The sequence below is a fragment of the Hesperophylax consimilis genome, chromosome 13 (genome assembly GCF_061612785.1).
Source record: "Hesperophylax consimilis isolate HC1 chromosome 13, BYU_Hcon_1.0, whole genome shotgun sequence".
Lineage (NCBI taxonomy): Eukaryota > Metazoa > Arthropoda > Insecta > Trichoptera > Limnephilidae > Hesperophylax > Hesperophylax consimilis.
The window spans coordinates 21,155,681-21,181,413 of record NC_142848.1 but is presented as its reverse complement, the minus strand read 5'-3'; the positions used below and the strand labels follow the sequence as shown (position 1 = coordinate 21,181,413).

Genomic DNA, 25,733 nt, shown 5'->3' with positions numbered 1-25,733 from the left:
ATTTAGTTCATTTTCAATACCAAGAGATTTTTGAGTCAAGCCATTGGGTCAGTGGGTACGTCGACTACGTTTATCCTCTTGGTTTTTCCAGAAACACGGTATGTTGTCTTTCGCCATTGTGTAGATTTTTATTTAAGAAAAATTCTTCCATATTTTCCTCCTCTCCTTCAGATTTGGCTCCAGTATTTCAGCATTATAAAAAACGATGAATAGATACGTTGTATTGTGCAATAATGAATAAAGTGGTTATTTTAACAAACTAACACGTATCAACGGTTTTTGTTTCCAAAATAAACATTGAATAGATTCAATGAATAGTAACACAGTATAGTTTTACTTCTGATATGAAATATAATGGCACTAAATAATCTAGGTAATACTTACTAGGAATTCAATCAGCATGCCATCTATATCTTTGAGGGAGGGTTAGTTGGTTGAAATGATGGTTATCAGACTCTTCTGGACTCCGGAGATCATTGACTTCATCAATTTCGTCACCTTCTTCCAGCTCAATTTTGTAAATTTTTTCCAACTCATTAGAAAAACTGCACCAAAAAATATTGAAATAATCAGTAAAGTTTGAAACAAATATATAATAACATTTTAACTACAATTCATTCAGAAATTAAGAAACAATATATCTCTTAAAGTTTTTTAAACAAATATTTTGAAATAATTAGGCTATTTTTGTTGTTGTTTGTTTTGGTACTAAGAATAAATGCGTATTGGAAATGATGACAATAGTAAGTGAAATATCACTTGAGACATGTATGTAACGTGAAAAACACTTATACATGCTAGCCCATCGATTTGAAGTTTCACTGTAATACATGTAGGCTGTCTTGTATATTATGTACTAATATGGAGTTTTTTTTAAATAAATATTTTATCTGTATTATAATAATTATCCCTAGTTTTTACTGAAATTGGCTCATAATTTATAAAATGTTTAATGAAATTAATAATGCCTTAAAATTATAATAACTTCTGTGAAGTATAGAATGTTAAATCCATGTGTAATAAAATAGAAACATGTTTTATTTTGTGAGGAATAAAAAGCATTTATTGGTATTTAATTGTTTATTAGTAACATAAAAGTTATAAAAATATGTTTCACAAATCTTGTACAAATATTTTTTAATCTAAATATACATAATAAAATATATTTTCTTTGTTTTCATTTTACATAACTTATAGAATTATACCTATCAGGTGTTGTGGATGACGGAGCAAAGAAAAGAGGTATGTAATCTATTCAATTAAATTAAAACACATTTCTAATTCGTAAATAATATCATTAAACAAAGTTTGATCTTTGATTTTGATGGTTGACTATTTTGATAAATTTGTAGGTAGTTCTAAAAACTCAAACATCAATAAGTTATTTTTAAATAATCACAAAAATTATATGTAATGGAGAGAGATTAAGTATTATTATTAGATTTAATTATTCTTGGTACATAATTAATAATGAACCATGAGAATTTTGAGGATTTTAATACAAAGATTCAACTTAAAGATTTATTTAAAAAATAAACTTTGTATGAATAATCCAAGAAAATGGATTTTTCTATTTAACAGTTGATTCGTTTAATGAGTAATTCTTGAATTCAAATTGGAAAGTTAAGCCTGGATAGGCAATAAAAGCAGTCAGGCTGCCATCGGTGTAAATTCACTTAGTGTCTACATAATATAATCTTATGTTAATACTCTGGTGTTGTAAAAATAATGCACTTACTGTAAAGGTATCTCGATACGTATCATTTGTGTTAAAATATTACTCTTCAGACTGAACACATCGTTAAATATAATTATGTAAAATCATTAAATTATAATATGCTACTACGTTAACATTAATATATAATATGTATTTTCATTTTTTATCAGTGAAAATATTTATTCAATTACACGATTCCCAGTCAACCTGCCTTTTTGTTTTGCTTTGAGTGCAAGTGTCTTTGCTCAAAAAACAAAAAAAAAATAATAAAGATTTATATTTTGTTACCTACATCTTATTAAAATTATCAGTTTTATAAAGCATTTTTTTTCATTCATCGGTCACCTATATCTTATTTACTTTTGTGCTTGTCTGAGTTAGAGACCCTCCAATGACTTGAATAATATGTACTACATCAATTGTTCTGCGACTCAAAACAGTAACACAAATACTATCATACTATTCTGAATCCACAGTTTTGTGACTCAAAACAGTAACACAGATACTACTATCATACTATTCCGAATCCACACTTTTGTGACTCAAAACAGTAACACAAATACTATCATACTATTCTGAATCTACAGTTTTGTGACTCAAAACAGTAACACAAATACTATCATACTATTCTGAATCCACACTTTTGTGACTCAAAACAGTAACACAAATACTACCTTACTATTTCTGAATCCACAGTTTTGTGACTCAAAACAGTAACACAAATACTATCATACTATTCTAAATCCACACTTTTGTGACTCAAAACAGTAATTCAAATACTATCATACTATTATGAATCCACAGTTTTGTGACTGAAAAAAGTATGCATGAACATTTTTGTTACACAGGAGACTCTTGACAGAAGGGTCACTAAATCACTATTAAAAAGTTATCTTGATTTATTTTTGGGGTATTATTCTGTGTTGCTGTACCTCCTTCTTTAACCAACGTTTCGGAAATGGACAAGTGTGTAATACACATCTGCCCTGATGATGGACACTGTAACACTGTAGCGCAACACGGATTAATATCCCAAAAATAAATCATGACAATAGATTTGGCTGTGAAAATCTCATATCTATAAATTATGTGTTTTAAAACAGCACTTGTCAAAAAATTTAAATCTTGACATTGCAAAATAACATAGTGATAATATTATTTACATCAAGACTAAAATAAAAAATAAAATTATTTACAAAAAATGTACAGGGTGAACTTACAGCTCATTTAAAAAACTAGAATATGTATATATTAATTATTATTAACAAAATTGGATATTAATGTGTTGAATAAAAGTGTTTTAACTGTTTAAAATAATGTATGTTAGTTATCTGTGGTATGTTTAAAGAAAATCTATTCTTTGTGTTATGGTATGTTTATAGTTCTGCTAACAATAGCTCTATTGTGACTCCTACCAAATATGCCATGGTGGTGAACTTGTACAGCGTCAACTAATTGAAATTGTTAAGTGTATTTTCTTCTAAAATATTTGTCTGTTTAGCCAAGACCTTCTAAAGATACAAGAAGTCATCTTGGTCAAATGTACAGTCAACTTGTACATCTTGTTCAAATGTGCACACAATTTCGATTCTTCTTTCGCATGCCTTAATTACTTTTCTCGATAATCACTCAAATCATTGAAGCAATAGTTTATGGAATTTTATGCATAGGTTACATTTTATTTTTTGCATGTAAAATTTTGTATAGGTATGTATTATGTTATGCATGCCAAATTTTGATGGAAAGGGAATTTTTGGACCTGCCCCTCAATAGAATTATTATATACACCAATAGATAGGTAAGTTACTATTACGGCTTATCTCAAATGTCTGTCTGTTCTGAGTTATATTGTCTTGAAAGTAGAATAAAGTAGAAGTAGAATCGCAAGTGCGCCCTACTGTCGAATTTGGCAGCCATCTCTGGTCCGGAGCCCCTAAATACCTGAAAAAAACCCTTGACTCTGTGCACAAATGGGCGGTCCGTTTGATAGATTCCCCAATCTTAACAAACGGACTGCAATCTTTAGAGCACAGGCGTCAGGTAGGTATGCTGTCCTTGTTCTATCGGTATTACAATGGAAGATGCTCTGAGGAACTAGCGTCATTGATCCCTTCGGCACCGGTGCGTAGTCGGGATACACGCCAAACGCGCGCCCAACATTTGTACACGGTTGACATTTGTCACATGAGAACGGGTCGCTTCTACGATTCGTTCTTAAGTTCAACAGCTCGGCTGTGGAACAAACTGCCGGCCTCTGTGTTTCCTCCCTCCTACAACATGGGACTCTTCAAGACCCATTTTCACTCCTTCCTCTCCACAAAAAGACCCTCCACACAGCATCCCCAAAGATGACATAGGCCCTGAGGGAAATTATTTTCTTCAGGGCCTCCTGTGTGGAGTTAATATAAAAAAAAAGAAAAAAGATATCAATCTAATATGAAGATCACTTTCAAGACATCTCTCCAACGGACAGACATTTCATAATAACTAATTGTTTAACTTTGAAAACCTATCCTGTGGGTATATTAGCTATTACTATTGACTCAATAGTATTAAACTCGCACACATTTTCTCCCATTCTCCTTAATCAAATAGACCAAATTTTCTTATTTTCGGATTTAATTATATATTCTTTACCAATGCAACACATCGTAACATTTAAGAAATTATGTTTGAACAAAATCGTTGGTCATCTTGGCTGTCACTTCGTGTAATATAGGAAAGTACTGCTTAAGCTGAGTTGTCACTTCATAATATTGTAACCAAATTGTACTGTGTGCATGGTGACTGTGACATGGTGAGTTTAAATTTACAAGCTAAAGTGTCAATACCTTCTCTAACGTCTTAGCATCTCGCAAAGTACTAGTTGCCATGTATAAATTTATTTTTCCTACCTTCAGTCATACTGAGGTGCACTATGTGAAGTAATCTGGAAAGATTTTTGTTTTCGTAACAATTATCCTCAATAGTGGATAATTAAAGCCTTTGTTACAGAAACATTTCAATATAGTTTATATGAATTTTTGATAAGAATATAAATTCATGATGTAAGTGCAATTTGTAATAAACTAGGATATTTTATATTTAACAAAAAATGGGATAGATATCACTTTTTTACGTAAGCCATAAAAGCGGTGAAATTTTCATAATATTTTGTGATGAAACTTTAAAAGAAAAACCTAAACAGAAAGAGTACTTTACGTAGAGCACTTTATTACAACCTTTTGACAGGACTATGATGACTTTGTCATTCACACTGTTGCTCTCTCAAAAGAGGACTTATAGGCCTGCTGACATATAGAACTGTAGATCTGTAGACCTATAGACCTGTAGATCTACATATCTATAGATGTGTAGACCTGCAGTCCCTCGTCTGAACAACTGTAATCATCAGCATACACTGATTTCAACATCACAGTGATTGCACATAATTTCAACGGACGATTTTAAGCACCGTTTGTATAATGATTGTGTAATTTCAATCTCCCTTATACGCCGATTTCACAAAGTTCCCCTCACCTATAGACCTGTATACCTACAGACCTGTAGACATATAGAGCTGTAGACCTACATACCTATAGACATGTAGACCTATATAAGTATGTATGGACATGTAGATATATAGACCTGTAAATCCATAGACCCATATAGCTATAGATGTGTTGACCTGTATACCTATGGTCATGAAGACATATAGACCTGTAGACCTAACTGGCCTGTGGCCTGTGTTGCTTGGTTGTTTGTTTGGTTGGTGGCATTAGTTTGGTAGTTGTGACTGGCTCAGTTCCTCTTGCTACTGTTGATAAGGTACTTGCAGCAGTGCGTGAGAAGGTGTTTCTCCCTCTCTGCAGAGCCGTTCTGATGGTGACTGGGGGGGCCACTTCCCCGCTCTCGCGTGTACACATCTAGCCCGTACTGACCTGAAACAAAACGTTATTCATTCGTAACTAGATGGGAATTGTTGGTCCACGAATATAAATACACTAACTGCCTGATTTCGGCTGGTCAAGGTTTTGTCGAAATTTGACGATGGTTTCTTGACGTCTGATTAAACAACCAAACTCGAAAAAAAATCGAAAATGCAGTTCAGCCTCCCGACATAAATAAAATTTTATATGGCTTTCCACGTTTTAATTTATAATTTATTCTCGCTAAATACCCTATAGAAAATTAAAGAATTTTTTTTTTTTAGCAGAGCTGCATTTTTGATTTTTTTGAGATGTACAATAATTCAGATTGCCTGAGACTTTTAAGACTTTGGGTCGCTAGTGTTGAGATTTAAAAAGTTGAACTAAATTAATCTCAACATCTTTGATCAAATATGGTAAGTTCCAAGACTCAGGCATTGTGGTTCAATTCCTCTGCTAGCTAATTCCTCTATTATGGCACAAGCAACCTTTTCAGAAGGTGGAATTAAAATATTGTCAGACTATTAAATAATAACCCAATTAAAATTTTGTAACCCGGGAATGTTTGTCTTATAAAAAGGAAAAGTTTTATACCTTCTTCGGGGAAGCTGATGACAAACGTCACGATATCATCGGTAACGTTGTGGGATACGAATTTAGACAGTCTCTTCTCTTCAACCCCATTCTTGTGTAGGGTGGCCATGAAGTCTGTCAGCTGGCGGGACATCCTGAACTGGATCTCCACCTCGCGGCCCGCAAACACCAGGGCGTCCTACAAACAAAATTTTTTTTTTTTTTTTTTTTTATATTAACTCCACACAGGAGGCCCTGAAGAAAATAATTTCCCTCAGGGCCTATGTCATCTTTGGGGATGCTGTGTGGAGGGTCTTTTTGTGGAGAGGAAGGAGTTAACATGGGTCTTGAAGAGTCCCATGTTGTAGGAGGGAGGAAACACAGAGGCCGGCAGTTCGTTCCACAGCCGAGCTGTTGAACTTAAGAACGAATCGTAGAAGCGACCCGTTCTCATGTGACAAGTGTCAACCGTGTACAAATGTTGGGCACGCGTTTGGCGTGTATCCCGACTACGCACCGGTGCCGAAGGGATCAATGACGCTAGTTCCTCAGAGCATCTTCCATTGTAATACCGATAGAACAAGGACAGCATACCTACCTGACGCCTGTGCTCTAAAGATTGCAGTCCGTTTGTTAAGATTGGGGAATCTATCAAACGGACCGCCCGTTAAAATAACCATGAATTATGGTCACCAATCTTGATGAAAAGAGAATATAATTTGATGTAAGTATTTATTTAACGCTTTGGCTTTTACATAAAGCACATCTTTTGCTTTGAACATGAAAATAAAAATAAAAATGCGGTGGTCAGGTAAGAAGATAAATACAACAAACGATAACAGTAGGTTTGAGAGTTGAGAAAATAAATCATCGATCCGTTTCGTTTTTTTTATTGAGAGTTGTAGATATTATCTTCGTCAATGATTGTATAAAATGTCATTTATGTATTGGCTTCTCATAATATGAAACAGCGCTAAAGTTGGAACCCCCCATGTGAGTATAGTTGGAATTTGGAGCACTGCAACAGATAAAGCCTGTGTCACACGAGGGCAATCTTGTCTCGACCATACTCCAGCATTTCGAGTGACTAAAAATGGACAGGCTCTAATCATGTCGCAGCTACTTTTAATAGCTGCTAGTTACTCCTGTGGGTGTTGGTAGGTTTATAATTATTGTACCTGGTGTGTAATGGGCACCAAACCGAATAATCTTGTGGCTTTGGTGGGTCCCCATTCTCCACTGGCGCAGTCGGGTAGCGGGACCATCACGGTCTGCAGCTCCGCACAGCAGATCTGTAATAAAACAATAATTTTAGATGTTGACATTATACACACAATTTAAACACCACACAAAGAAGAAAAAGCTTTTGATTCTGTATGGTGCAGGTCAAAGCTCGGTGCTGAAGTTATTCAGCCGGTCGGGTCGACGGAATCCAGGAAATTGGCATTGTTCTGCGATAAGAGTCCAAAATCACTCTTTGAATTCATTTTAGTTCCCGTTTGTGCATTATTTGTATTTTATTTATTTATTTAGTTTTATGTCCAGCTGTGCTTTCACATAGATTTTTAGAACAGAATATACCTAGTGAGCTATCGAAAAGTATACACAAAGTTTTTAAAGCAAGAAATAATGTTAAACTGAAAAACTAAATATTAAACAATATTAGTAAAACATTTAACAGAAATTAAAATAATACTACATATATAAGACAAAACACTAAAACTGCATTACCAACGCTACTATAATTTGTAGAGTTCAACAAAGAGCTGGTATCGATTACGCTCAATTCTATAAATGGAGTCAGTAAATATATCAATAGTAACCCCACACTTATGAGCCCAATCATGTATCCTATTGGTTAATGAGTGTGTCTGTTAGTTGGTTGTGTATGTATTGCAGAAGAATGTTACATTTTGCCTTGTGTTCCTAGCCGGTACATGCAAGTTTGTTAATGACTATGTATAATACAACCAGGTTTGACTTAATTCTCCATCAAACTGACATAATTAATGTATTCAATTGGAATTTTTAGCTTAAAATTTAAGTAAAATTATACACCCTCAGTGATCAGAGAGAGAACCCTGGCAATTAAGTGGTTCGGTCCACAAGGGGAATTCTAATATGCACCGAATACAGTGAGGCCCCATGTCGTCCTTGCAATTTTATAGTTGACTTCTATTATTCTACTTAAAACATTGGTTGAAATGGCTGTTTCCTTCATGATGAATCAACTTTTGTTCTCACCTTAAACTTGCAGACACTCTTGAACTTCATAGGTTCTCCAGTGAGGTACTCCTTGGGCGTGACAGCGTTGGCAAAAATGTCCAACAGGAAGGCGCCGCTGCACGGGGCGTGCACTCGGAATGACACCACATTGCCTATCACCGACTGAAATCAATTTAAATAACTTATTACAACACGTTAGGTTATGTTTTTCTTAGGCCCATACATTATTTTGTGGGTAGCATAAGCACACGTCCCATTTTGAAAGGGACCATCCTGTTGTGCAGGACCCTGTCCCGTTGTTCCAAAGAAAAAATGTAGATGCTATCAAACATCTACCAATGTACTCATGTTTTAATAAGGCCGTTATCTTTTCTTAGCAATATCTTTTAGCGTCTTCCTGATGGTAGCTGCTTTTATAGGATCATTATTATTTCGCTCCTAATAATAATTGGATAAATTGTATAGTGCCTTTTTTGTGTAATAGTAGTAAATGACGGACTAACCTGCATGACAAATCTCTTTAGACTGACTCCATCGAATCCATCCCCTTCTGTGTCATAGAACTTGAGGTTGTAGTGGAAGATGAGCGTGCTCTGCATGTGCGCCGGCATCGCTATTCTCACGGTGGCTGCCCCTGAAGAACAAACCATAGCCATTATTTTATTTGTAACAAGAAAGAAGGTAAAACTACCCTCCCCGGCGTTAAGAATCAATCGACCGAACGGGTAGAACTACCTTTCCCAGCCAAAGTGTGTCAATTGAGACCTAAGCATTGAAAACAAATCAAAACTGAGTATTGGGTACTGAAACTGGGGAGTTTTTTTGAATTTTTGGGATTTTTAATAATATTAGGCATTCCCATGATCGCAAAGTCAATGGGACTGGAAATATTTACAAAAATCTCTAACGAACATTTCATTTTGCTGCTGGCTTGCTCCCACGTTCAGCTTATAATTGCAACATTTAAAGTTTTATTTATTTATTTATCATTAAAATTAATTATATTTTTGTTCAATAATATGAATTATTGAGCAAAAATGCAAATGATTAGGAGTACTAACCTGTGGCATCTGTGTACATGACAGCCTTGGTGTTGGCATCACTGAAGTACAGGCCGTAGCGGAAGAACAGCGAGCGGACAAACGGTAGTTCCTCAAAGTCCCGCAACGTGATGGGCGTCTTCAGCAGCTGCCAGTCCGGCTGCAGTGGGAAGAACTCGTAGATGAACTCGCGCGGGTCCGTCAGGAAGTAGTGGTCGTCATATTCGTATCTGCAACATGTTACATTTAAATGATTTATGCTTGTGAGTAACTTTTGGGTAATTATGCCATGTTGCGCTTCCACCTTTCGCAGAAGAATGTCCCCTCCAGTTTTCCTGAGGCATATGGTGTATGGTGTTCTTGAACTAACAATGCCGTTGACTTACAAAATAGCCTCAGCATTCCTTTGACCTACGAAGATAGGTATTTTGTAGGATGTCATTAAGATTTTTTTAAATTGTTATTCTGATATGTTTTCCGTACTTTATTGTGGTAAAGCATTAAGCCACCTGTTTCCACAATCATTTATATTCTATAATAATTAGGTGATAGTGAGTTCATTATGCAATCAATTAATATAGCTCACCACTGATATTGTATTCCCTGCATATATAAGAGAAACAAAAAGGAGATATGGAATGGAAGAGTTCCGACTGGTGCTGAACCACCAAAGCGGCGGAACCAATGAAAGGTATGTGCTTGGTGTGTAGATGTGATTTTCAGTCATGGAATACACTAGAAGTGCTTTCGATACAAATGTCGCCACTGACTTAGTACCCTTTGGTTCTAGTCCATTTAGCAAGCCCTCTGTCTCTCTTGCACTTGCCTGACGTTGTATATCGCCATCCCACATTTGAATTTCATAGTGATGATGAAACACAGTTTTGTTTTGGAAATTTACAGCCTGATTGGCCAGACTTTTGGATCACGAAACACGCCCACATTGTATTTCTTGTGTTCTTCTTTATTCTACGTTTGCAGCAGTATAGGTGAACAATGTTGGCGACACGCAATGAGCGTGTGGTTTCATACTAATAACGGTTCATGGCGCATCTCTTTTGTCTATGGTTCCCCGCTTTTTCTTACAGCCCGGGTAGTGGGAGACTCTTCACCATGCTAATAAAATAATGCAAAGAACCCTGAAAAGTTTGGATCGAGCCAGAGTCGGTGGATGTGTGACCTACCTCAAGCTGTCGCTCTTGCCCTTGTTGCCAGGACGCGGTGCCTCCTTAGCGTTGACCAGGTGGCGCGCCCCCCAGTTGCATTGCACGAAGCGCCAGGCGCCTGCCACGTACACAGCGTTCCACGAGTTGCGGAAGCGGTTGTCCTCGAAGCGCACCCCCGGCTGGTAACCCGCCGACTTGCTGTAGCCCTTGATCACCACGCAGTGCAGACCCGCATAACTGTCAACAAAATATTCAACATACAAAACACTGTACTCACATTACATCATCTCTTCTCCCTCTCTAACCTCTTGTTCACTAGTATATCCATGAGGATACTATTAAAAAATCATTTCTTTGAATAAAACCAGCTATTCTGGGGAAATTACTTATGGTATGGTACCTAATACAGGATTTCCGGGGGGATAAAGTGAGCTATCTTCAGGTGGTGATTCTACATGATAGTGTAAGTAAAAAAGATAAATAAATTTTTTGTAATTTACCATTCTGTAATGATATCATATTACATAGCAAGGCGGTACATTTTACGAAAACCTATTTTGAAAAAAAAAAACAAGTTATTATAGAAATAGAATCAGCTGGCGCATATGGTAAAAATTTAACATTAGCAATTAATAAGTTCATCAGTTGTGCCTTCTAATCTAACTTTTTTTATTCACCCTTGAAACTAATTTTTAGGTTTTCATACTTTGGTCACATTTGAGATGGTCCCCATTAAACACCGATTGTAGATCCATTTCAGCTTTTGAACAAATTGTGATCAGCTGACAAGCAGAACCACTCAGCCATTATAAAAATGCTTGTCAGTTGATCACAATTTGTTAAAATGCAGAAACGGGTCCAGAATCAAACTTTAAAGGAAACTATTAAAACAAAATGGGCAAACGCAGAATTGTGACGATGTCAAATGTGACGAAAGTTGAAACACATTAACCTAAGACCAGACACACACGAATAACTTGTGTCACAGCGACAGTTGCATTGCTGCATCAAAATTCAAGGGCAATTTTTTTTTACATTTTGTAAGGGTTTTGAAATCTGTTGCTGAGAACAAAGTTTTTTGTGTGTTATTTAGTTATTTTTCAACGTTATTTCTTTTTTCACTTTTAGTTTTCAAAAGTAATTAACAGACCTGCAGAGTCGTTTGAAAAGGACGTGGTAGCTCTCGGTTCCGTGCTTGATGCCCCGCAGTAGTCCCATGGGCGTGTCTCCGCGGGTGTCGTCATCAAACTGCATCGTGTTAAGGTTCTTCACCGTGATCCAGCGGAAGATGGTTCTGCAAATAAAGCCAGCGTGTGAGTATTAGCCAAATAAATACAGAAGGATTTGTTGGATAGCCTCTTCCACAAACTCAGATCATCCTCTTGGCTACATTGTTATTATGAGGCCTCAGCACAGGTAAGTCACCGAGTGAGGCCAACAAATAAAATTACTATATTGTACTAAGAAATATTGTACCAAAATAAATAAAAAATAAATTATCTTAACACATTGTAGTCGGGCGCTTCAAACAATAGACTCTAGCCTATAGCGGGTTTTTTTCGTGATTAGCGCATAAATATATCGCTTTCCTAAAATTGACACAATTTCTAAACCAAATAATATTTTCAATTGAAATTTTCAAAGAAATCATATATGACATTTGATCATCAAAAATAAATTATAATTGCTTTGATTACATCATAATTTCACCACATTTCAAAGCTGAATATATAATTGATATTAATTCAGTAAATAGCATTCAATATTCAATATTTGAAAATTTAAAGTAAAAGATAACATTTTTGTTATTTGTTTTTGGGGTGTTATGCCGTGTTGCGAAAAAAAACAAACAACAAAAATGCTTTTGGCCGTGAGAATCTAAAAACTTACCTAAAAGATAACATGTTTATTCATATCATATAGTTATATAATAAATAATAATATATATTTGCCATGCCCGCAATTTTACAATCGCTGGATGTGTGAAATTTGATCGCGTAAATTGAACAGTGTCGCCTAGGGTCGAAGGCGCACACTCAATAACTTATATGTTTAATTGCTTCTTGTCAAAAAAGAGCCTTTTGCGGTTGCCTCGCCTAATTGAAGAGCCCATTCCACTTATGAATCATAGTATTTCACGCTGATAACAAACCCGTATAATGCCGTTTCCCGCCAAAAACCGACAGACGACAAAAACGGCATTTTCCGTGTCCCGCAGTTGACCGAAAGTCCGCGAAAAACGGCAAAGGCCGTGTCCCGACGACAATGTGTTAAGATGAGACACAATTGGTTCCTCTTAGTTGGGGGTAGGTACCCCAACGCTCTAACGGCGTAAGACCGGCAAACAACAGAAACTGCCGAATCCCGTCCCTTGCGCACCGCTCTCACGTGCTCATAATTGTAGCTCGCAGGTAAACACTCAAAACATATTATAATAAACAGAGATAAATTATTTTCGTTGTGTTTCAGTATGTTTGGTGCCAGGGAGGGGGTGTCTTGTTTATGTTTTTATCATCCAAAAGAGGTGCCTATGAAAAATTACAAACTCTGATCACCGAGATTCATGTAGACCAATTTTATAAAATCTCAAACTTCTGACAGTGACGGACATTATATAATGGAGTTATGCCTGTTAGTTCGATCATCTCCAGAAAAGTTCCCACAAAAAAACTCAATATACAACATGCTACAAGGTTCACAGAAAACTTATTAATCCCAAAAGCAAACAAAACTATATTTCAAAAAGGACCACACTATATGGCCATTAAAGTATATAACAACCTTCCACGTAGCATCAAACAAATAACCGACGTACTTAAATTTAAATCATCACTAAAAACATTTCTTTTAAACAAATGTCACTACACCTTAAATGAATACCTTACATAAATTAAATACCTCTGTTTTTTATTTTTTATTTACATACATTATTTGTTAACATGTAATTAATTATTTTTGTAATATAATGTGTATTTGTTGGGTTAGCTGGAAGAAATAGGATGTAACCTATAAGTTTGTACTCTGTATTTTTGTGCAATAAATATTTTTTTGAATTTTGAATCTTGAATTTTATGTTCTAGAAACAGGCCACTATAAATCCACCCCTGTGTTATAAACCGGGGAAGCTGTTTTGTCACCTCGTTAGGTAATATCATGATGCCAGCTAAGAAAAGGCTAGGAATTTGTTGATGATTATTTTTTTACACCCTTTAGGTGCAGCATGCTGATATACAGGGTGTCCGGGGGTAAAGTGGGCTAACTTCGGAGAGTAAATCTGCACGATTTCAGAAGTAAAAAAGACAAATAAATTTTTTCGAAATTCCAATGTTTTAAGGTAGTTTTTAGGTAAATTGAATTGTTTGTATTGGAAAATAAGCAATGGAATTTCGAAAAAAGTTTTTACTTATAATTGTCATGTAGACCCCTCAAAGTTATCCCACTTTACCCCTGGACACCCCGTATAGGCTGGACTTAAGAAAATCATTTTGCATGTTTTTTTCCAAACAACAGGGAACAGTGTCTTAAAAATAATAAATACTCATCATTAAGTACTTTATTTTACCATGGATTATTGACACTTCTCGTGAAGGGTCTGGATTAAAGATATGGTAAGTCCAGTGATTCCGTCACCATCGTGACCCCTCCTCCTGTCTCCACTTTACAAGTAACCATAAGGATATAACAATATTATCTTTATGATAAATAAATGCATACCTGGCTTTTTCAATGTCTGACCCACATCTTCCCACCAATTTTCTAACAAGGTCCGTGAATGTCTTCTGGTCTTCTTGGGCAACCTGAAACATGACACTCAAAATGTAAACAACAGATTTAGTTTTAAAACCCTCCTTGTCGATGGGGTACTGAGGTGAGTGCATGTATCGACTGGAATATCAGGGCTGAAGGCCGGAAATAAGATGCATAACAAGCCTTTTGTACCCCGAGTCTTTTTATGAGCCTGGAAAAAAGTGTAAGGCCTATAGAAATAGCTTTAATGTTAGTTACAATACATTAAATAATTTTAGAAATTGTTTAAAAAAACATAGGTACATATATAAAAATACTTATTACGATCAAATAATAAAAACAACACAGGAAATTTTTTTGCAGGATGATTATGGTATAATATTATTTTCAGCAGCCGAAAGATCACTTATTTAAAGGGTTTTTTTTAAATCTTGTATTGAATACATTTCGTGTACAGATGTTTTTAGTTGAGGATGCAGTCTATTGTATAATATTGGAAGAGACTGAGGAAAGTATGAGTGGAGGGTACTTGCAGAAGACCATAGACGTCCAAATTGATAGACTTGCCCTAACATGTAATCCGGGTATCATTTTTTGAATAAACTAGGACATAATCAGTCGTACATTGACCGCCAAAGGGCGCATATTGAAATGACCAGACCCTGCGCAGAAAAGTAAAGTTAGCTAAGTAAGGCAAAGGTTTGCACAGCATTAATTTGTGTGACTTTTTTACGAATGCGTATCTGAATGTTCGTTTTTCAACAAACTGCCTGGCGTAGTTAACAACTGCGATGCTAAAAATGATTGAGGTGGGTAGATTATAACACATTTTTAAAAGTCTCCAACTGAATAGTGTATAGGGTTCAAAATATTCAATTTCGGAAATAAGCTGTAACTTTTTTACAAGATAGATAAGTTTTTTACGCAGCCAACAATTTGCGTTCCATTGTAAAAAGGACTAGTGATTCGTAAGCAGATTTTTTTTTGGAGAACTTAATAGTTATATTACAATGCGAGTTGCCTGTATACCGTCAGATTCATTTATTGAAAAATCACGGAAAAGAAAACAATCGGTGTTCCCCTTTCCCTGATTGGCTAGTCTATCAATTTGAATGTCTATGCCGAAGGACCATTTTCACGCTTCTGGTACAGTGTCCGTGAAACACTGAATTGTTAAGGTTGGGACGGTGGAATCCAGCAAAACTTTAGTAATGCCTAACCAGTGAAAAATCTATGAAGTTCTTTTAGAGTTTTATCATAAAATATTTCAATCCTTGTTTCTGAACTTCACAAAATAAGAACTTTTCGCCATCTGCCTAAGGAGTGCATATCGTTTGAACTGTAGCTATTGAGATACTTACCGAAATGGCTATCTGGTCCACCTCGGCAAACTCGATGGGGTCACTGTAGATGTGGAACTTGGTGAGCTGTGGGGGCTGCGGCGGGGGGGCCCGGGCAGGGTAGGGCGCCGCCCCCTCACCTGGTGGCATGTCCTCGAACAGAGACTCTGCCCGCATGTACTCGGAGCGCTTCTCGTTGATGAGCTCCAGCATCTCGTGGGACTGCTTCTCCACCAGCGCGGCGGTGGCAGCCCTGAAATTGACACATTAACATAAATTATAAACATGTTAACATTATATTACATGGTATATATTTCTTTTGAATTATGCATTGTCTTACATCACTTATATTAATAACTGCATCACTTGCAATAGTGTTTTTGTTTACACATTAATTGTTCTTTAATTTATTGATTTTATTATCCTGTTTATCACTGCATGCTTGTAATTCGATTATCACTGTATTGTAAAAGCCATTATATGGCGTTTGAATGAATAAATAAATAAACTAACTACACACAACATTAATTTTTCAGAAGGATTTGCACAAAATACTATATCTTTTCAGACTGATATTTTCATTTATTTCCATTTATCCTCAGGTCAATTTATTAAATGCGTTTTGTAAAAACTTAAAACAAATTATTAATTACGAACCCTCTAGCCCTGTTGTGTGTAAGATCTTTAAGTTTTTTTCTCGTTTTCATTACGTTGTTTTTATTTCTATATTTTGTTTATTTTTAAGTATGTATAATTTTTATATGGGTACTTAGCTTCATTTTACATTATCTGTCTGTATATATTTAATCTGTGTTTCTGTTAAAGATTTTCTTTTTCTATTTAAAAAAATGTATTGCTACATGAGAAGTATTTATTTTTTAAAAGATATTATTTGGTAATGTGAGCATCACTGGGTACTTACCCGTGCCGAGGCCGCCATTTTAAATAAAATGGGCTGTTTTGAAATTATGTTAAATTAAACGAATTTAATTGAAATATTCAAAAATAAAATAAAATAATGAAATTAAAATAATTAGAGTAGTTTTTAAAACGATCAACTCCACTTTATGTTTTTCTTTAATTATTTATGTTTTTTCTGTACATAATATGAATTGTATGCGGAAACTTCACTGGTTCATGCAAACATTTAATATGTAATTACATATTTCAAGAAAATATTTAAAACTCTTTGCTTCCCTAATAAACTAAAATATAAACCATTTACACTACCATTCTAAAAATAACACAAATTTAACCAATAATTAATTATCTTAGGTAAATGTAGAAATTTAAAAAAGAAATAAGAAATGGTAAAAAATAAGATGTTTGAAGATAAGGCGGTCCTTCAGGAAGTCCTTCGGGTATTCCTTCTGCTGCTTGATTCCTACCTCTCATGCTCCAGCATCTTCCTAGTGATGCTCTCCTTCTTCTTGTCTCTGCGCAGGGTCATGTTCTTCTCCAGGTCGTCCTTCTCCTGCTGGTGGCGCAGAGTCAGCACGTTCTGGTCTTCCGGCTTCTTCCTCTTTACCTGCATCTCCTTTTCGAAGCGGTGCGTCAGACGCTCCAGCTCTTTCTCCCATTCGTCCTGATGGAAAATAATATTATGTCAGTCGGTTAGGCGTGCCGCTGATAGCTCAGTCGTAACCTCTCACTCTTTCTTACAAACGACGCATGTAAACAGAAAGAGAGGTTGCAAAAGAGCTCTCAGCGATAAAAGCATCGATATTTCATAAATCTTATGCCTTACATATTTATATATTTAAGTAGTTCCTAGGTTCCTATCAGATTTTATATTTTCTCAAGTTTTTTGTTCAACCGACTATTGAAAAATACCTGAATGGTCGACATCCTGCATAATAAACTCCTTGGTTTTAACTCCACAATTGTTAAACTCCACAATTGTTCAACTCCACAATTGTTCAACTCCAAAATTGTTCAACTCCACAATTGTTAAACTCTCCACGCAATGGCGCTGCAAAGGGGTAGATCTGGCGCGTTTTGATCTTTTTTTAAAAATAGATTTATTAATACTTGTAACAGCAAACACAATAATATATCCATACATTACAACTTACATGTTCGAAATCGACATTAGTAATTTTCAATGAATATTTTTTTATTAAGTCAATAATTTTAACTGGAGTTCTTTATTGGGGCTCTTTTGCGCCATCACATAAACAGAATATTGTATTGTTACCCTGAACTCATCGCGTATCCTCCTGTCCTCTTCTTCTCTGTGCCGCGCAAACCTCCTGTACAAGTCGTCTTCCTCGATGCGGTGTTTCATTTCTAACTGGGTCTGTTCGTCTCGGTCCTAAAACAAAACAGAAAAGGTTAATGATTAGTTACATCCATAGCTCACGATAGTAATTGTGTTGCGAATTGGAAATAGATACGTTAAACTTCACTTTTCATACAGAAAAAGCTGCGCAAATTTGATGACGCTGAAGCTCACCGTTCGCTCAGTTTTTTCTAAAACTAGTTACGTAAAATGAATTTTTGCTTTGTAGTTCGCGCGCTACGGTGAAAATTATTCTTTTATTTACAAAAAAATACCATTTTGATATGAGCACATGACGAGAGACAAGAGGGGAGTAGGGGCAGGACTGATAACACAATCAGCTGTACTGTATTAATGTGGCAGTGCGCTATCTGCTATCAGCAGGCCTGTCGTGTACTCGTGCAGGCACTGAAACACCGTTATGTCACAGTGCTAGAATAATACTTGTGTAATAATATAACCCGATTCATAAATTAAAACAATAGTCGCGAGTTCGAGTGAAAACAATGCATAACTTACTGAAGTCATTGCGGGCCACCGCGCGTCTGGCGGAACGCAAACATTACCATTCTCAAATATCCGCCATTAAAACGCAGTGCGATGTGAACTCCGATCTTTACAAGGAGAGCTATCAATCTATGTCGGAGCTGGTAAAGGACCTTAATGCCAGAACTGCCGTAGCCAAGGAGGGCGGAGGGGAAAAAGCCAAGAAAGCACAAACAGCCAAAGGGAAATTAGATGCCAGAACAAGGATAGAACTCTTGGCAGATCCAGGAGCAGATATCTTAGAGTTGACACCGTTAGCGGGCCCACCAGCTAGTGCAGGATTACTGACAGCAGTCGCTAGAGTGCACGGAAGACCTGTGGTGATTGTTGCCAATGATCCGACTGTCAAAGGAGGAACTTATTTCCCAATCACAGTCAAGAAACATCTCCGAGCTCAAGAAATAGCTCAGCAGTGCCGCTTGCCTTGCGTGTATCTTGTAGACAGCGGTGGCGCTCATCTACCTGAACAAGCGGATGTTTTCCCCGATAGAGATCACTTCGGAAGAATATTCTTCAATCAAGCCAATATGTCCGCGCTGGGGATACCGCAAGTGGCCGTGGTGCTCGGTTCGTGCACGGCCGGGGGGGCCTACATTCCGGCTATGTCAGACGAGAGCGTCATCGTTCGCCAACAGGGCACCGTGTTCCTCGCAGGTCCTCCGCTGGTCAAGGCATCTACCGGGGAAACCGTCACCGCTGAGCAGCTGGGAGGCGCCGATCTTCATTGCCGGGTGTCGGGGGTCACCGACCATTACGCGCAAGACGATGAGCATGCTTTGCATATCGCTAGAAACATTATCCAAAGCTTATCCTGGCCAGAAGCCCCTTCCAAAGTGGATAGCCTACCGGAAGTGGAAGAGCCTCTGTATGACGCTGAAGAACTTTACGGGATTGTGGGAACCAATTTGCAAAAACCTTTCGATATTAGAGAAGTGATCGCTAGAATTGTGGATGGCAGCAGATTCCAAGAGTTCAAGGAACTGTACGGAGATACTTTAGTATGCGGATTCTCGAAGCTTTACGGAAAAGAGATCGGGATCATCGGCAACAACGGTGTGCTGCAGTCGGAGGGAGCGCTGAAGGGGGCCCATTTCATCGAGCTGTGTGCTTCCAGAAAGATCCCCCTACTGTTCCTGCAAAACATCACCGGCTTCATGGTGGGGCGCGACGCGGAGGCGGGCGGCATCGCCAAGAACGGCGCCAAGATGGTGCTGGCCGTGAGCTGCTTCCGCGGGCCAAAGCTGACGGTCATCGTGGGCGGCAGCTACGGCGCGGGCAACTACGGCATGTGCGGGCGTGCTTATTCGCCCAATTTCCTGTACATGTGGCCCAACGCGCGCATCTCCGTGATGGGCGGGCCCCAGGCGGCGGGGGTGCTGTGCCAGGTGGCTAAGGACAAAGCGGCGCGCGAGGGCGGGGAATTCACCCCCGAGCAGGAGCGCGCGCTGCGGGCCCCCCTGGAGGCGCAGTTTGAACGGGAAGGAGTCCCTACCCACAGCACGGGCCGCCTGTGGGACGATGGCATCCTGGATCCCGCGGACACCCGCCGAGCCCTCGGGCTCAGCCTGGCCGCAGCCCTGACGGCCCCATTTCCCGACCCCAACTTTGGCATATTCCGAATGTGAGAGAAAAGTTGTGCCACAGAGAGTTCCATCGTAAATGCTCTTTATGTTACGCCTGTAAACCTTCCGCAAATCTTTCAGTTCCAAATGTCAGTGAAACCAATGTGATTATCGATGTTTTTATTCAACGTGAAATATTTGTTTCAATCGATCAATGTTTATCAGTGCGGATTAACATGAGTAAATAATCCCGCTTCGATGTGCCATAATGTATGGTGTATACAGATAAAATAGTTTTAGCTGTATAAATAAATATGCCAATTAATAGTTACTAAAAGTTAGGAATATCTCAATAAAAGTTATTTATTCATTTATTTATTTATTCATTTTTTTGGGAAATCAACAGTTTATATTTTTACAGATTGTACATAAGTGAAATAGCCAAAATAAAACCAATTACGGATTTCCTCCTTGTGACTTTACGTAAGACAGCATTAGAAGAAATAATTAAATTTATGAGAAATGTGAAGTTATAATTATATAAAATTAAAGAATTGTATAAAATAATAGAACAAAATAATACAACAAAAATAAAGGGGGAAAAAAAAAAAAACTAAAATTTATATAAAATAAAGGATTATCGATACATATAAAATAATAGAAGATAATAAGATAATAACCATAAGAATACAAACAATATTGTGCATATAAATCATATCATAACAGGATTATAAATATATAAATACTAGAAACATAAACATCAGAAACATCAATTCAAGAAACATCAGTGAAATACTCTTTTAAGGTCATTTTATATTTAGTAAATTCGCAATTGAAGATGTCGGTATTGAAAGTTAGTTGATGGAAATATTGTATGTTTTTAGTTTTTCTAGATCATTATAATTATTTATGCAATGGTGATTTGTGTTTTCATTAAGTCTTACATAAATTTTACAATTTTTGATCCAACAGAATTTGAATTTATTAATTTTGGTAAACTCTCTGACCTTTTTGTAGAGTACTTTGTTTTTATGAGTTAAATGTTCATTTATATAGATCCGTTGTTTTCCATTAAAGTTAATATCCTCTGCTGTTAGGCCCCTTCTTGTCCGGATTGCTGCTATGATTTCGTCTTTCTGATTCCTGCCCTTTAGTTTTACTATAATATTCCGCGGTCTTCCTTCCATCTTCTCCTTGGGGGTGACTCGGGTGGCGTATTCAATGTCGTCGCTTACTATATTTAATTCTGAATAGATCCTTTTGATAATCTCCGTCAGGTTCTCTTGTTTTTTTTCTGGTATCCCAATGATCTCTATGTTATTAATGCGTGCGTGTTGTTCGTTAGCATCCAATTGTTTTTGTAATTCTTTAAATTCACTTTGTATTACGGCGTTTTGTTCCAGAGTTTTTTCAAGGTTGTTGTTTTTTTTCGTATCAATTTTTTTTTCTAGAGTTAATATTTTATTTTTTAATTCCTCGATTTCTTCTTTATACTCGTTTCTGATGATTTCCAGAAATTGTACATTAAATTCTTCAAACTTTTTGTCAAGAAGTTGGAGGAGTTGGGTGTCCGTAGTATTTAGTGTTTTTGCAGTTGCTCGTGTAGTCATTTTGGCACGAAATATTAATTAGTATAACTTCACTTCACTATTAAAGCTATTAAAATATAGATATTTAGATTTTAGCTAGAATTTTTTATTTTATTTTGAGATATTTCAAGAGTGAAATAAAACACGACAGCTGTCATTGAATGTTATTGTTGTATATTTTCAGAAGGGTGCAATTTTAATAAAAAGTACACATGTAAAAGGTCTCAAACACCATTTAAAAGGTAGGTACTACTTGTCTCCGGGGCAAAGTAAAGACCTCTCTATCAATGGTTTTCGTCATTTTCTATCATGAAATTACGAAAATACCCGTGGAGTAAAGTTAGGCACTTTTCTGTAGGCATATAATATATATTATACCCAATGAATTGACACCAAATGAATATTTTCTACAGTATAATTATTAGATAATGCAATAATTTGACTGTGTTTGCAAACAGTTCCATTATGTTAATGATCAGTTTTGGGTTTTAGTAACTGATAACAGACTGATAAAAATGTTGACAACTGATATCAGTTTGTTTACTAAAACCACGCTGAGACAACTTAAGATATTTTAATTAAGAAACAAAATATCCATGTAATTGAACAGCTGTGCATTCGAAGCAAAAAGTTAATTTAATTTATTCAACAAATTTGAACGTTGGCTTAGCAAATTTTATTTATAGATACGTTAAAAAAACAATTATGCACAACCGTACATAATATTATATTACATGTAATGTTTTTACTCAAATAACCATTAATATTATAATTTCAACTAAATTAGTGGATACTACTTTTACTGTGTTTCTTTTCTTCTTGTTTAACTTGATTTTAACCATGTATTTAATTTTAAAATAAATGTCACCTAATGTCCTCACGGAATGTGGTATTAAAATATTTATTGCACCCATAGACATATGAATATTAGTAGACCTGCCCTAAGTGATTAAGAGCGTATTATTCCCCACTCCCCATACCGGTTCCATTGGAGCCGGCTGGGCTCGCGTATGGCTTCCCGTGAATCTTGAGAATGTGACGTCATCATTCTTGTTCGAACTAGCGTCGAGCTATGATCGAGGCATTTTATGAAATAACACGGCAAAATAGTGGCTTGTGCTATGAAAACTTGTAAAAATAGATGTGAAAAAGAGAATAAACCCAATTGTCGTATTACATTCCATATGTAAGCATCATTTTAAGCTTATTCACATCGTATAATATGAATCAGTTGTAGAAACATATACTATCACATAGAGATACATCTGGTCGAATGTAGCGATTCTCAAGTGTGCGCATCGTTGTTACTGGGAAGTAAATTATGAACACTTATAAAAGTGTCTTAACTAAATACGTAAACAAAATATTCGACTATGAAAATAGAAGAAATTTTTTTTTTGCCGAATTTGGACTTCGCAAATTTGTTCATAACGTGGCGAGTAATTTGCGCTCCCATGTAAAAATGTCTATTCATTCAAAAGCAGATTTTACTTTTAAGAACTAAATGGTGATATTATAATGCGAGATGCCTATATACTGTCAGATTGATTTATTGACGAATCACAGTCAGCTTTACCCCTTTCGTTCTTCAACAGTTGATTTTACCCCTCACCTTTAATTTCTAGTCTATATAAGCTTGATTGACTGTTTTAATTGCAGGTGTAACTTGACAACACAGCACAATATATTATTGACGACCTCCGTGGTCGAGTGGTTACGATCTTCGACTAAAAAAAAATACAGTAGGTATTATAGCTAAGATTATCTGTGACAGTTTCACTTGATTAACTTTTTTGCTTTCTTATAAAATTATTTGCAAAATAAATAAAAACCAGTTTTTTGCTTGAAATCGAACGATTCTAGACTCCGTTTGTCAAGCCATTTTAATGCCTATTACCTACGATATAAGATATACCAAGAATATACACATTTTTGGCTTGTAGCTTCCTCTTAAGTACCTACCTCATTTCACGTCATGACATGACATCAACGTATTAAAATGCGAGGACATTTGGGTATCTATATTTCTGGGTATATGTGCATTGTACACTATACAGAACACCGGTCGCAATAATTAAAGTCGTAATAATTATAAATGTAAATGTTTCTAATCTCTGACCCCAGCGGCTATAAATGCAAACGTAACGTAAATCAAAACACCATTCCTGCCTTAGCTCCACGTTCAGCCTAAATACTGTATGCAACTTGCATAGCGTAGGTACAGTTTGACAAAATATATGGAAATTCTATAAAATTTATTTTACTTTAAAAACACCGATTTTGGAACAAAATTATAGTACCTACATTAAGATGTGAGGTTATGTTTGGCTCCAGAATTTAATTAAAAGTTTGAGTGGAAACATATTTCTTTTTTGAAATGCTTTAAGTGCGCGTCTCTTTCGCATTGTTTTATTTATTTACTAACGGACCATGTCCAATTACAACACATTACATATTACACGAAGTTAATACAAGGAGAAATGTTACAATACAGGATAATTTAAAAAAAAATACTGCAAGGAAAAAAATAGGGCCCATAAACAATAAAAATAATGTCAAGTCGAGGCAGGAACAAGGTTTTGATGGAGTTCACAACTTCTGTCACATCAATATAAAAAATTACTTGCGTAATGAGTGACAATAATCATTATGGCTTACACCAAAAAATTGAAGGCCCTTGAACTTGAGTTGAGACGTCTTGCCATTCTGGACATTTGTGAATGATAATTTGTGGAGTGTTTGAGGAAAAACAAATCATTATTTCTAAGTCTACGGGAAGGGATATTGAAAGAAATGAGTTGCAACAAAGTAGGTGAGTCAATCTTACTGTTTGCAGATGAGATGAAAGTCTTTCCTACGTTTTTATAAAGAAGTAAGATTTAATTTCACTTAAGTTCATCTATGAGTAAAAGTCCTCTTTCTAGCCTTAACCTCCAAGCAATTCTCAAAATTATGGTTAGAATCTATTAAATTACTTCTTTGATGTACATGCATTTAAGAAACAAAACAACAAACAACTTTCAATGCAATTATCTCAGTTCAAAAGCCATGAAAAGTTTGAAGAACTAATTACTTAGAAGGTACCTAAGTGATAATTAATTTATTTATTTATTTATTCGAGACACAAACAGGATATTTATAAAAACATTAATTATGGATTACAAAATAAAGAAAATACAATTATAAATATCCCTAGACTAATGTGTCTGCAGCAATCACATTTGCACATTCACATAAGCAAACATGTAAAACAATGACAGTATTTATATACAAAACTTAAAACTAAATTACAAAGATTGAAGCACATAATAAGGAGAAAAATTTAAAGAGTACATATTAAAAAAAATTCTAAACCACTAAACATTTTTTTTTACTTATTTATTTATTTATTTTTTTTTTTTTTTTTTTTATCTAAGTACAGAAAAAGTGGAGATATTTCTTGAAACAAGTTATATTATTTGAAAAAATATCTACGACAGTGTGTGTTTTAGCACGATCATTGTATGATCGAGACATTCTAGACATAGGATTAAAATATCCAGTGTTATTGGCAAAGATTTCGGTCCAAAATATGTTCATATTTCTGGTATATTTGGGCCTGGCGTAAAAATTGATTTGATTGACTAAGTTACTATTTACACGATTATTCACAATTTTGTAAAGCATTAAGAAGTCATTTATATTTCGTCTTTTAACTAAACTCTCTAGTTTGAAATATGTAAGTCTTTGTTCATACCCATTTAGAAGATGGTAGACACCTGATCGATAGGACGAAATCCGTGTAAATTTTCTTTGGACAGATTCAAGTCTGGATACCTGTGTAATGTAATGTGGATTCCAGACTGTTGACCCGTACTCAAGAACACTACAGATTAACGAATTGAATACAATTATTAGGCTATTAGAGTTCTTGAACAGTTTAGTTGATCTTACAATAAAACCTAGTACTTTATTTGATTTATTTACAATGTATTCTATGTGTTGGTTGAACGTTAGTTTGTTGTCGAATATAATTCCTAAATCTTTGATCGATTCAAC

At 35.9% G+C, this 25,733-nt stretch overlaps 2 protein-coding genes across 3 annotated transcripts in view; one reads left to right on the top strand and one right to left on the bottom strand.

The window, feature by feature from the left end:
* Positions 1–1,235: 1,235 nt before the first annotated feature.
* The window catches only part of Hil (peptidase hillarin), a 136,919-nt gene continuing 112,421 nt past the window's right edge, over positions 1,236–25,733 (bottom strand). For both annotated transcript variants that reach the window (XM_089638855.1, XM_089638856.1), the window contains exons 5-16: positions 17,915–18,031; positions 17,106–17,302; positions 15,739–15,970; positions 14,345–14,427; positions 11,781–11,924; positions 10,649–10,867; positions 9,486–9,694; positions 8,928–9,058; positions 8,443–8,586; positions 7,377–7,490; positions 6,220–6,397; positions 1,236–5,637 (exon numbers count right to left, since the gene is read on the bottom strand). In XM_089638855.1, coding sequence (XP_089494981.1) covers positions 5,498–5,637; positions 6,220–6,397; positions 7,377–7,490; positions 8,443–8,586; positions 8,928–9,058; positions 9,486–9,694; positions 10,649–10,867; positions 11,781–11,924; positions 14,345–14,427; positions 15,739–15,970; positions 17,106–17,302; positions 17,915–18,031 — 1,908 coding nt within the window. In that variant the 3' untranslated portion in view covers positions 1,236–5,497. The remainder of the gene's footprint in view (positions 5,638–6,219; positions 6,398–7,376; positions 7,491–8,442; positions 8,587–8,927; positions 9,059–9,485; positions 9,695–10,648; positions 10,868–11,780; positions 11,925–14,344; positions 14,428–15,738; positions 15,971–17,105; positions 17,303–17,914; positions 18,032–25,733) is intronic.
* On the top strand, positions 18,341–22,491 carry Mccc2 (methylcrotonyl-CoA carboxylase subunit 2). The gene has a single exon (XM_089638854.1). It carries the CDS (start codon positions 18,505–18,507, stop codon positions 20,167–20,169), a length of 1,665 nt encoding a protein of 554 aa, XP_089494980.1. The 5' UTR covers positions 18,341–18,504; the 3' UTR covers positions 20,170–22,491.